This window comes from Nicotiana sylvestris, chromosome 5, assembly GCF_000393655.2.
Source record: "Nicotiana sylvestris chromosome 5, ASM39365v2, whole genome shotgun sequence".
NCBI lineage: Eukaryota > Viridiplantae > Streptophyta > Magnoliopsida > Solanales > Solanaceae > Nicotiana > Nicotiana sylvestris.
The window spans coordinates 181442676-181456004 of NC_091061.1; the positions used below are offsets into that span (position 1 = coordinate 181442676).

General features: G+C 33.6%; 2 protein-coding genes across 2 annotated transcripts; one reads left to right on the plus strand and one right to left on the minus strand.

Annotated features, from left to right (window-relative positions):
• Positions 1 to 6900: 6900 nt before the first annotated feature.
• On the minus strand, positions 6901 to 7605 carry LOC138869743 (uncharacterized). The gene has a single exon (XM_070147400.1). The coding sequence runs from the start codon at positions 7603 to 7605 to the stop codon at positions 6901 to 6903; it is 705 nt and encodes a 234-aa protein (XP_070003501.1).
• A 1524-nt stretch (positions 7606 to 9129) lies between these two features.
• On the plus strand, positions 9130 to 9558 carry LOC104214757 (cysteine proteinase inhibitor 6-like). The gene has a single exon (XM_009764469.2). The coding sequence runs from the start codon at positions 9130 to 9132 to the stop codon at positions 9556 to 9558; it is 429 nt and encodes a 142-aa protein (XP_009762771.1).
• Positions 9559 to 13329: the final 3771 nt, after the last annotated feature.

Below are 13329 nucleotides of genomic sequence, written 5' to 3' on the forward strand. Positions count from 1 at the left end.
AACAACAAATCACATGAACACGATGAACAACACAACTCAAAATTAATGGAATGAATTAACCATATCGGGAACCAATCCTGGTTAATTTAGACCATCAATGGATGAGCAAGGATACAACAATACAAACAACAAAATACATGACTCAAACTAAATCAACAAATCAGAAACAAACATAAACTCACATTAAATCACTGGATTTAAACATGAACTTCAAACAAAGATGAACATGAACTAAATCTGTTTTTAAGCAACACACATGACGGATTCACATGATTAAAACAACATTAATAATTTCTGGAAAATACATAACAACATGAAACAAATTGAAGAAATAATTAATTAAATTTCAATTTGAATCTACCAAACATCAAACTAACAATTCTTTTTTTTTACGAAATAAATAAAATTAACATGAACAAAACAAAAGTCAACGGACTGTTTTGACAAACATAAAACGAAATCTACTAACCGGATCTAAATATCTACTGATTTTAGATTCGAGAAATATTAGAACGAAATACGGACAAACATAAAACTCAAAATCTACTAACCGGATCGAAATGAAATATGCACGGACTGTTTTGACAAACTCCGACCAAAGCTCGAACAAATGACGGAGACGATCCGAAGCAAACGAAGAAGATGAAGGCAGCGATGAAGCCGATGGGAGGTCGACGGACAACTGCTCAACGTTGAGGCGATGCAATGACAGCCATGGCTGCCTGTGTCGATGAGGCAGAAGCTGGACGAGGCAGCCATGTCCATGCTGAGTCGACGAGGCAGAAGCTGGAACAACAACATCCGTTTGGAGCAGCCATGGCTGCTCGTCGCAGCTGGACACGGGCAGCAGTAGTGACGCGTCGGAGCAGTGGTCGACGAGCTGTTCGTCGACATGGTGGAGCTGGGTGTTTTAAGGACTGTGGTCGTTTGGAGATGGAGCAGACGCAGAAGCAGAAAACATAGGGGTCGTTCATGGTGAAGCAGCAACGACTGGCGTGAGGAGGAAGATGGTTACTCCGACGAAGATGAAAGCAAAGCATAGAAAGGGCATCCATGGTCGCCGGAGGTGAAGGACGTTGCGAAGAAGACGGGGCAGCAGCGACGGGGCTGGACGATGGTGGTGGTTGTGTTCGAGTCGGAGGAGGCGGAAGGGCTGCCATGGATGCTTGGGGTGGTTTAGTTTCGGAGAAGAAGAAGATGGAGGGGGGCGGGTAGGTTTTTGTGTTTTTTAGGGTTTTCAAAAAATGAAAAATGAAGATTTAGGAAGGGTTAGGTCATTTTGGGGTTAATGGGGTGGACCGGGTCGACCCGGTTTGAAGTGGACCGGGTCATGGAGAAGGTTGGACAATTATTTGGGCCTGGGGTTGAAATTTGAAGAAGCGGCCCAATCCGATTTTTCTTTGTATTTTTGTTCTCTTTTCTTCTTTTATTTTCTAAAACTAAATTATAAAAATACTTAAATTATTATTAAGAACTAAATTAAGTTATAAAAGCGCAAATTAACTTCCAATAACAATTAACGCACAATTAAGTAATAATTAAGCATAAAATTGTTCATTTGGACATTAAATGCTAAAAATGCAAAAGATGCCTATTTTTGTAATTTTTAATTTTTATAAAACTAATTTAATTACTAACAATTGTAGAATTAAATCCTACATGCAAAATGCGATATATTTTTGTATTTTTTATTAATTTAACATATAAGCAAACACAGACACATACAAATAATTATCCAAAAATATCACAAAATCTCACAAAATTGCACACCAAGGAATATCATTTGATTTTAAATTTTTTGGGAGTAATTCTCATATAGGGCAAAAATCACGTGCTTACACCATGTATTACATTTTTAGACTGTATTAGACTGGAGAGGAGATTTTTTTTTTGAATATTGGTATTACAAAATATATTCAAAATAGACATTCACTTTACAAAAATTATATAAAATAGACTGTCACTGTAAAATTTACATACAATAGACTGTCATTATACAAAAATAAATTATCATTATATAAAAAATATACTAAATAGACTGTTACTATACAAAAAATATACAAAATAGACTGTCATTATACAAAAAATATATAAAATAGACTATCACTATACCATTTATATACAATATACTGTTACTATACAATATATATATAAAATAGACTATCACTATACAAAAATATACTAAATAGATTGGCACTATACAATTTATATACACTATACCATCATTATACAAAATATATACAAAATCTGTCACTATACAAAATACAAAATATATACAAAAATAGACTGTCATTATACAAAAAATATACAAAATAGACTGTCACTATACAAAAAATATACAAAATAGGTTGCCACTATACAAAAAATATACAAAATAGATGTAACTATATAAAATATATACAAAAAAGACTGTCACTATATAAAAATACACGATACACTCCAAATACATAGTATGCACACATTACACATACAAAATTGTATATAATTTATATACATTATATTTACATATTAGAAAATACACATTATATACAATTTTGATACATTGTTCAGACAGATTATACATTCACGATACAAAATATATTTGGGGTACATAAATATATACACTTTAGATACACAAACACACTCGAGATAGGCTCAATATACAATAAGAATACACTGTCGAACTTAGGATACAATATTTATACATTGCAAATAATGTTGTAAAATAGGCTCAAGTTGACATAGTAAAATATTGTAAATACTGTCACGTTGAAATCTCAAGTTGGATTTGGTCGAAAATCAATCCCGAGATTGGTGCTCATGCTTCACTCAAGTTCGAAAGCTTAAAAGAAGAGAAGAGCCTTGCAAAACCTCATTATCATTTAATTATTCCATCATATAAAAATAAGAAACTATCATGATAGCATATCTTGAAAACAAGCTACACATGAAATTTAATAATCTAACATCGTGTGCAGACAAAATAGTATATAGCACTCAGCCACTTTCTTAGTGAGTGAAATATGACCTGCATTACATATTTCATTCAATTGTTAGCTAATACTTATCAGATCCAGAAGTACATTTAAAAAGGCAAAAAAGGGTTGCTCTAACGAGCCAGGTAGCGGTCGAACCTACGACCTTCAGCTTAGGAAACATGCGCTCTATCCACTACAAGCGCTTGTATTGTCATACTTATTCTTTTTGGCTACTATATGCAATACGTTTGGGCCGAAGGGCCATTTTTTGTAAGTAGGACAAAACATGATCTATTAAAATTTTGAGGGACTATAGAGAATAGCTTTCTCAAAATCTAATGGACTGTGATATAGGCCCAACATATTCTTATTAGATTAGTCTACTGAATTTATGTTACGCAATAAATTGGAGGTAGCTGCACAGATAGCCATTCTTAATGATGTTATTGGGGATCGATCGCCCGAATTCATGCCGATAGCATGGACTATTGCACACGTAAATCTTGGAATTGTCCTAAATTCTTGTTTTATAGTCTTAAAACGATAAAAATATTGAACAACCATGGCGAAGCGTGACTATTTTTCATTAGGTCGTAACTGATGGGCCAGCAAAATTATAGGAGATTCGAGGCCGGTTGCCCGAATTCATGCAGATAGCATGAGCACACAAAAATAGGGGAGTCATCCTGAACTCCTATTTTATGGCCCTAAAACGCCAGAGAACGAGAAACGTTCATGCCGAAGCAGTGACTATTATTCATTAGGTCGTTTTTTATGGGCCAACAAAATTTTAGAAGATTCAGGATCGGTCGCTCGAATTCATACAGATAGCATGGATTATAGCATACGAAAATCTGAGAATCATCTTGAGTTCCTATTTTATGGCCCTAAAACACTAAAAACGAGGAATGATCATGGCGAAGAGAAGACAATTTTCATTAGGTCACACATAATATACACATGCTGCTAGTGTCATCTTATATAGTTCAGTTGTTGCAGTTTTCCTCTTCACCCATTTTTCAGCCCATGCTAGCTCCTCAACCCATCTATATACTGGTCTTCTTATCCCTTGCCAAGCTAGCAGATTACCCCACAATTCAGTTGCATATGAGCATTCAAAGAATAAGTGTTGAATAGTTTCACTTGCTTGTCTGCACAGAACACACTCCTGATCAATTTGTGTTCCACATTTTCTCAGTCTATCTTTGGTATATAGCTTGCCATGTGCTGTCATTATTAGTATAAATGTCCACCTAGGGTAGCCTGCATTGCTGCATACAACTCTTCTCCAACTCACTTTATTGAAGCTTCCTCTCAGCTTGTGATATATTTGCTTAATTGAACAATTATTCATCTTTCTATTGTCTTCATGATTAAAGCCTGCTTCCTCAAATGTCTTCTTTGCTTTCATAATTTTTCTCATCATCCATGATGTTTGCTTCAGTTGGACTTCCCATATGTTCCTGCCTTTGATGTAGTAACTATGCATCCATTGAATCCAAAGTTTGTTCTTCTCTTTGCATAGGTTCCAATATTGTTTACATATAGCTGCTTTGTTCCACAGTGTGATACTCATAATATTGAAACCCCCTACTGATTTGGGCAGACATACTTTTTTCCATGCCAGTAGTGCTTTCTTAGAGATAATGGATCCCCTTGCCTCATCCCATTCCTAGCTTCAAATGGCTGTGTCAATGAACCATTAATCAAGAGTGTATATGTAACACTTTGCATACATGTCATGATTCATCTCACAAACTGTTCTAGAAAAGCCAGTGCATTCAGCACCTGCTCCATAAAAGCCCATTCAATAGAATCATATGTCTTTTGCATATCCAGTTTATCATACACCTTGGTGACATTTCTTTCCTCCCATATCCTTTGACAAGTTCATGGCTAAGAATAATGTTGTCTGTTATTACTCTTCCAAGAACAAAGGCAGACTGTGTTTTGTCAATTAGTACATCAATCACCCTTTGTAATCTCTTAGTTAAGACCTTAGAGATCATTTTATACAAAGTAGTGCAGCAAGAGATTGGTCTTTATTCTTTAATACTAATAGAATTTCTTACTTTAGGGATCAAAGTGATTGCTGTGCAGTTGATAGGTCTGTATATTTGAGCTAATTCAAAAAACTCTAGAACAGACTTAGTCACATCCTCTTCTATGACTTTCCATGCTTTTTTGAAAAATACTGCATTAATCCATCATAGCCAGGTGCTTTTAGGTCACTAATATCCTTCAATGCTAACCAAAATTCCTCCTTAGTCACTGTTTGGATGAGTTGCAGCTGCTTCTCCCTACTTAATATTGCTCCCATCTTCATGACATTTGGATTAATAGCAGGTATACTTTCTGCTCTTAAACCCAACAATTCCTTATAATATCCCAATACTTCTGCCTCTATGTCTTCATGTAGCATTAGTTGGATCCCCAAATCATTTGTTAGGGCCTGAATACCATTAAAGTCATTCCTGTTCTTCATTTGTGCAAAGAAATAAGCAGAGTTGGAATCTCTCAGTTTCAGCCATTGGACTCTGGATCTTTGCTTGTAGATACTCTCTTCAATCAGTGTCCATTTTTCTAATTCACATTTTAAAGTTTTCTCCTTCTCAATTAAGTCTGGTTGTTGCATTCTATCACTCATCTTCTCTTGAACAATTTGCAACTCCTTCTTTGCTTCTTTAATTCTATTTTACACCCCTTGATAATGTTGTATGTTTATCCCTTTTATAACCTCCTTGACTCTTTTGAGCTTATTCCATACTTCTTGCATCATTCCCTTTGTTCCATATACACTCCATACTTGTTCAACATGCTGTATAAATTGAGGATGATCTGCTATACAATTTAATGGCCTATTCTTCTTCCTCTGTATCTATGTAATCATTAGTTTAAGTGGAGAATGATCAGACACTGATAGTTCTAGCACCTATATTTTCAAGTTTCGCATTGTCAGCATCCAGTTAGCATTAACCAGTCCCCTGTCTATTCTACTATAAGTATGATTATTGGTCCAGGTATAATCCCATCCCACAGTTTGTAACTCATTCATCCCAGTATCCTTCATGAACTCCTTGAAGTCTTTTGTCTCCAAAGCTTGTATCACTGAACCATGTTGTCTATCTTGGTCATTTAACACGGCATTGTAATTTCCCAATTGCTAACCAAGGTCCCTGTTGTGTACTGTGAGTCTGTCTCAACTTTATCCACAAAGTCTGCCTATCTTTGATGGTATGTAGTCCATAAATTGCTGTAAATCCAATTTTAAACAACTTTGAGACTGTTCTGAGCTGACCATGTATTAGCTGCTGATCAATTTCAGTTGGGTCAAACACATAGATTCTACGATTCCAAATCACCCAAATTTTACTTTTGTTCATTGTACTAAAGTTAGTTATCCATTTCCATCCAGGTGCAATCTTCTTCATTACATCTCTAGTTTTATGTTCCTTTATTCTGTGCTCAACTAGAGCTATAAATGTTTTTTGTATTTACTTTTATAAACTCCTTTATCTCCTTTTGCTTATAAGTTTTATTCAACCCCTAATATTCCATGTGATCACACTCATACTGGTATGAAATGAGTACCTTGATACAGCTCCTGCACCCCTCCACTCCTCATCTGCATATAGCTTGTGCCTGGATCACTATTTGCTTGATCATTTCTCAAAGATTGGAATCCATTGTTCCCAACCAGGTTCTGCTCCTCATTTTGTTTAGCTTTGGTTGCCCTTGCTGCTGACTTACCAATTACTGTTATCCACCCATCTTCCTTTCCTTGTTTCTCATTGTCCTTTGTCTTTGCCCCTTGTTCTGATGTTTGGACTACTTCATTCTTCTTACTTTGTTCAACTTCCTGCTTTTTATCATTTGAGCCATCTCTATCAGTTTTGAGCCAAACTTGTTTGCCTTTATTCACCTTCCTCTGATATATCATTCTCTATGGTTGTGGGACTTTGACTTTATTACAATCATGGCCTATTTTCAAACATTTAGCACAGAACGATGGCTCCCAATCATATGTAATTTCCTGCTGTATTGTTTTGCCATTAAGATCTTGCAGCTTCACAGTTCTAGGCAACAGTTTATTGACATCCATTTCAATTACCATTCTTGCATAAGAGATTCTAATTGATCCAGTAGTGCACTCATCAGCATAGACAGGGTTTCTCAAAGCACTACCTAACTTACTTAGGGCCTTCATACTCCAACAATTGAGTGGCAAATTAGGAAATCTAACCCACAAGGGAATGATTTTCCACACTTCATCATGCAAATTGAAATCTGCTGACCATGCTTTCATAATCATAGGATGATTGTTCACCGTATGAGGGCCAGAATATGGTACTTGATCTCTTTCTTCCAAATTACTAAACCTTATCACAAAATAATCATCATTATGATAGTAGATCTGTGGCTTCACTGAAAATTTACCCACTGAGCTCAGAAATCTTTCCATTGCTCCAACAGTAGGTGAATCTCCGATCACATAAAGCACAATCGCAGAGCTCCACTTATCATTTTCCTGTTCTATATCCTCGAGGTCTAATTTCACAATCTTCTCTCCATTTTGAGTTACCGGTTCAATAAATTGTAGATTCATACCTTTCATCGCTAATTTGTTACCCCTACCACATTTGCCCATGTCTGTGTCTTACTATCTTTTCCTAATTCATCAATTTTACTGTTCTCAATAGTACATGAGCTGCATGGTACTGTTCCATTGTTGCTCGGAGTCTTCGCTTGTATTTGAGTTGTCCCGCTTCCAGATCCACCTCCTAGCTTGTGCAACTACAGGTGTAATATCTACAGCTTTTATTTTACCATTTCCGCGAGCTAGATCTGCTTCCTCCTTGCTCTGTTTACTTTGCATGCTCCTCGGAGTGACTGCTTCATTTGGTTCTTCAATTCTCACTCCTTTTGGTGATACAAACAGTTCTAAAACAGCATTTCTTGCTCCCGTTGATATTTGATCTGTAGTCGGAACCTTCATAAGGTTCTTCTTAGGTCTGCCTCTCCCTCCCATGACTTTCAAAGCGCACGTTAGTTAGGCCACGTTAACGTGCGCCGAGAGAAAACGTTAGAGAGAGAAAAATTTAATCTATCCGAGTCCTCTAAGTTGTTATAATAATAAAAAAGTTTGTATGTGTGCACCGATCGTTCTCCTACTGCATACGACGTTGTTATATACTTCAAGAACAAATATATGATAAGGGGTACAACTATGATGATGAAGGACGTGAATTAGTTCAACAAATGACAAAAGAGATCACTGGCCATTCATATATAACTTGAATAATGTGGTGCGCAGTTTTTATGAGGATATATGATAGACGGCTATTTGGGTTAATTTTTCTATAAAATTTTTCCGAAGATGCAACCTAAAAGGGATTGAGAAATTTGTAATAAAATGAATCCGAAGACATTGTATCTTGTTCCAGTGTCTTTTTAATATGGAAAATAATATTGTATAGTCTCCAAAATAATATTCGGAAATACACACACATATATTATATACAAAAATTATACAAATTTTATACACTTGTACGGCTAACAGATGTAAATTGTTTCGGTCGCAAGTTAAAAGTGATATTTGCCCTTTAATATACGGCTTAAAAGAAACTCATCACAATAGTATTATTTTTATCTATTTATTAGGCTTTCGAGTTTTTAGATGTTGATATGGGTAGAAATAAACTTAAGACAAGAGGATTAATTATTTTCTCCATCTAATCCTAGTCAGGTTAGATTTAATTCTCTGCCTCACTTTTTTTTGCTTCTTATTTTTTGACTTCTAAAAAAATCTAACCACTGGTTTTTCATATATAAGAAAATATAATAATATTGATTTGGATTCATGCAATAAAGTCAAATCAAATGAAATAGAAAAATAATTATTAGAAGCATAGCAGATTTTCCTTAATGAGTAAAATTGTAATTATATCCAAATTACATGCATGTATTATTTAAAAATAATTCCTTTTTTGTCCTCGATTACTTAGGTAGATAATTTATTGTAAATCATATAACTACCTCTAAAGTAATCAACTTATCATCTAATTACCTAAACTTATGTTTTTGACCAGACTATCTTTTAAATTCTCCTATAAATAAATCCCATACCAGTTAATGTAAAGTACAACAATAACAAATTCTTCTCAAAAGAAAAATGGCTTTCAAAATCAATTCTTTCCTTCTTATGACTCTTTCAATAGTAGTCATTGCTTCCATCTTTTGCCATGTTTCTGCCGTGAATGACGGTCGAAAGTTACTGGATTCGTCCGAACGCGTATCGAATACTCCTGCTCCGTCCTCGTTACTTGGTAATTGGCAGCCAATAACAGATGCAAATGACCCTAAAGTGGTGAAAATTGGTGAATTTGCAGTAGATACATACAACAAAATATCAAATAGTTTTCCTTTGACATTTGAGAGTGTGTTAGGGGGGCAATTTCAAGTGGCTAATGGAATTACCTATAAACTGGTTATATCTGCAAGACAAAATGTCACAGTCACAAGTACTAGCTATTTGGCTGTTGTCAACGAGCATTCTGGTGACAATGTTAAAACACTCATTTCCTTCGGAAAGTTTGCTTAAAAATTAAATGTATAAGCATTTATATCGTATTATTTAATAAAAGCATATGTATGAATTAAAATCTCAAATTTAGCGTACTGTTTACTTATTATGTTGGCTATATTAATTATTGTTTTTTTATTTCCTGTTTGGATGAATTTCATAATTTATCTTAATATATATGACGTTTTATCTTTTTTAACGAGACAACATACGTTTCGACCTATAAAAGGAAGTAACGACTTCTCTAACAAAAAATTCTTCAGTTTTAGATCTCAAACTTGTGATAACTAATTGGAATTTTTACATTTTTATTCCACATAGGAAATCTTATTACCCTCAATGTTTAAGGTTTGACTTAATTATACTTAGTATACCAAATTATCAATTCTATACCATAATTAATTAAGGGTATAATTAATTGTACATTTTTTACTTCTTAATTAAAGGAATATGCGCGTTTCTCTCTCATAACCCCTCAGTCTCACCCACGTTTTACCCATACCCACGTTCTTTTTACCATTTTCCATCTTCTGAAACCAAATTCTCCCTCTAAATTCACAGAAAATTGAAGAAACCCTTCAATAAAGTTGGTTCCCCATTTTACTCCAGTGGAAGTTCATCAATGGAGAACAACAAAGTTCATCAAAATTGAAGTCAAATCTTCAAAGTTCATACACACATTTACCTTCAGCTTCAAATTTTCTCAATGAAGAAGAACAAACCTTCAAAGAGATAAAAGAGCAACAATTCCAAAATTGACAGCCATTAAAAAGCTTTGAAGCTTTGAATTTAAATTTGGGTTTTCAAAAATCATTATTTGTTTTGATTGGGTGTTGTTGTAAATAATTAGGAATATGTTTTGGAGTTTATATCTCAATTTTGAGGGGTTTTGGTGAAGATTTATACTTGGTTTTGGCTGAATTTCAGATTGAAACTCGAAGAAGAAGACATATTGCAGAAATTGTAGATAAATTGTAGTTACAGTTGGATTGATCAGAATTTGAACTAAATACATCTTCGCCGCCGTTGACGGTTTCCGACGAGGAAACTCCTCTGTTCTCTACTTCTCCATTCTCCATTTCTTATTTTTACTTCTGTTTTATGTCTTCTATTTCTAATCTGAGTTTCTTGATTTCGCACACTTTATACACACATTTGATACAACAAAAATATGAAGTAGTTACAGTTGGATTGATCAAAATTTGAAATAAATAAAAGAGATTTTTACATTCCTATGCCACATATATTTCAAATTCTATGGAAGTCTGATTTTACGGTAATATCTATAAAATTTCTAGATTTATCTATAAATAAACTACACATCAGTTTTAGGATGTATAAAGCAATATTGTTTTCATAATTATCTACAAAATTACTACATTTATACTACAATTAAACTACAATCTATGTTGAAAAAATGTTGACTACAAAATTTTTCTCTTCATCTACAAAAATTCTACAAATATACTACAAATCAGTTTAAGTATGTATAAAGCAGTATTATTTGTAAGGGTATCTAAATAATTACTACATTTATACTACAATCTATGTTGAAAATCTACAAATTATCTACAAAATATCTACAAACTGGGTACATTGAATTTTAATATCCCAATTCCCATTCAATTGTAGCATAATTGGGATTTTTGACATAATTGCGTTTTTCAGAAGATTTGTAAAAGTTTTAGTCGTTTTTTTATTTATGAAAATAGAAAATAAAGCATCTACAATCAGAATACAAATAATCTACAATTTATCTACAAAATATCTACAATTTATCTACAATTTCTGCAATATATCTTCTTCTTCTTCTTCGAGTTTCAATCTGAAATTCAGTCAAAACCAAGTCTAATCTTCACCAAAACCCCTCAAAATTGAGATATAAACTCCAAACTATATTCCCAATTATTTTCAACAACACCCAATCCAAACAAATAATGATTTTTGAAAACTCAAATTTGAATTCAAAGCTTTCAAGCTTTTTAATGGCTGTCAATGGTGGATTTGTAGCGATTTTGATTTAATGACGAACTGAGATTTTGATTTGTAGCAATTGTGAGGATATCGAAGAACAGAATTTGATTATAAATTGAAGATAAAGGATTTCTGTGATATGATTTGATCTCCTTTCCGTTTCAAAACTTGAATTTAATTTAGAATCAATCAATCTCAAGATTCTTTCCTGATTTTTCACGTGTTATTAAGGGAAAATTCTACTCTATTAATTCCTAATAAACGAATGGTACAAAAATTATCGGAAAAATGTGGATTAGGCGGGTTATTTAGATACTATGCACATATTTGGTAATAAAGTTTCATATATGGTATAGGATGAAAAAAATAATTGCACATATTAAGGATGAAGAGATTCCAACCATCACGCTTTTTGATCATCCCCAAATTTAAAGGTGAATGGATGTTGAAAAACAATTAAAATACTGATCTATTTCCAAGTATTGCTATATTTTGTATTACAGTGATCACATTTTAGATTCTCTGAGTAATGAATATTTAGTTTTTACTTTAAGAACTAGTATTAGTACCTGCGCATCCGCGCGTACACTAACCATGTTAATATTTAAGTTATTTGGATTGTATGTAAATAATTTTAAAATTTACACTTTCTTAGTAAATATAGATAATCATTGGCTATTAACTACACGAAAAAAATTAATCATTTCTTCTATTTTTTTTTTATATCATTCTTGCCGGTGTCGTTGGATCCGAAAAATAGGCAGGAGGCAAAATAATAACTCATATTTATGGCAAAACAATCAAATGTTGAGACAATGAATGACTCTTTGGATAAGACTTAACTCTTTTATTACTACTTAAACTCTTACGTGGTGTGCTGATATCTTTTAAAAAATATTTCTTTCTTAAAATTTCAGTTTTGATCGTCCTCAAATTTAAAGGTGGATGGATGTTGAAAAACAATTAAAATACTAATCTATTTCCAAGTATTGCTATATTTTGTATTACCGTGATCACATTTTAGATTCTCTGAGTAATGAATATTTAGTATTTTACTTTAAGAATGTGGAGTAGGGCCCTAAACTACAATTTATTTCCATGCTTAGAGATGGCAAGCAGTACGGGTGCGGGGCGGGTTTTCTCTTAACCCGCGTAATTTTAACTCGTCCCGCTTTGCAAAGCAAATGCACCCGCATTCACCCGCTCCGCATCCATACCCGCATCATCCTGCCTCGCACCGCATCGCTTAACTTTTTTTTCTTTCATTTTTTTAGTTTATTTATTTTTTAATCTTTTGGCTGGAATCTATATATATATATAAAGGTGGGGGAAAAAATATTGACTTGGCACATCTCTTGACCAAGAAACTCATTTATCTTTTTTCTTATTTTTTTGGTTTTTCCCCCCTTATGTTTCCCTTTATCTTATTTTAAAAAATTCAAAAGTTTCTAAATATTTTAGTTACTCTTATCTCCTTGCCCTAGCTATAATTAATGTGATTAATTTGTCTTAACTGTATTAGTAAAAGCAAAAGGCCTCTTCCCCTCCCACGTCTAAAATAACTCACGTTTTTTCTTTTCTTTTTTTATTAAAGCAAAAGCCTCTCCTTTCCCATACCATTCTTTATTCATGCACGGTAATAAGTTTCTTTAATTTTCTCTCCTAATTCATTTTTTCAGTTTGTCCTTCATAATTCTTTTCTTTTCCAGTTTATTTATTTAGAATTGAGTTGATTTTTTCTTACCAACTTAACTCGGTTATGATCTCAACAACAACAACAACAACAACAACAATAACCCAGTATAATCCCACTTA

Excerpts from the sequence above, each read along its gene's own strand:
- LOC104214757 (XM_009764469.2), top strand. The coding sequence starts at position 9,130 with ATGGCTTTCAAAATCAATTCTTTCCTTCTTATGACTCTTTCAATAGTA.
- LOC138869743 (XM_070147400.1), bottom strand. The coding sequence starts at position 7,605 with ATGGGCAAATGTGGTAGGGGTAACAAATTAGCGATGAAAGGTATGAAT.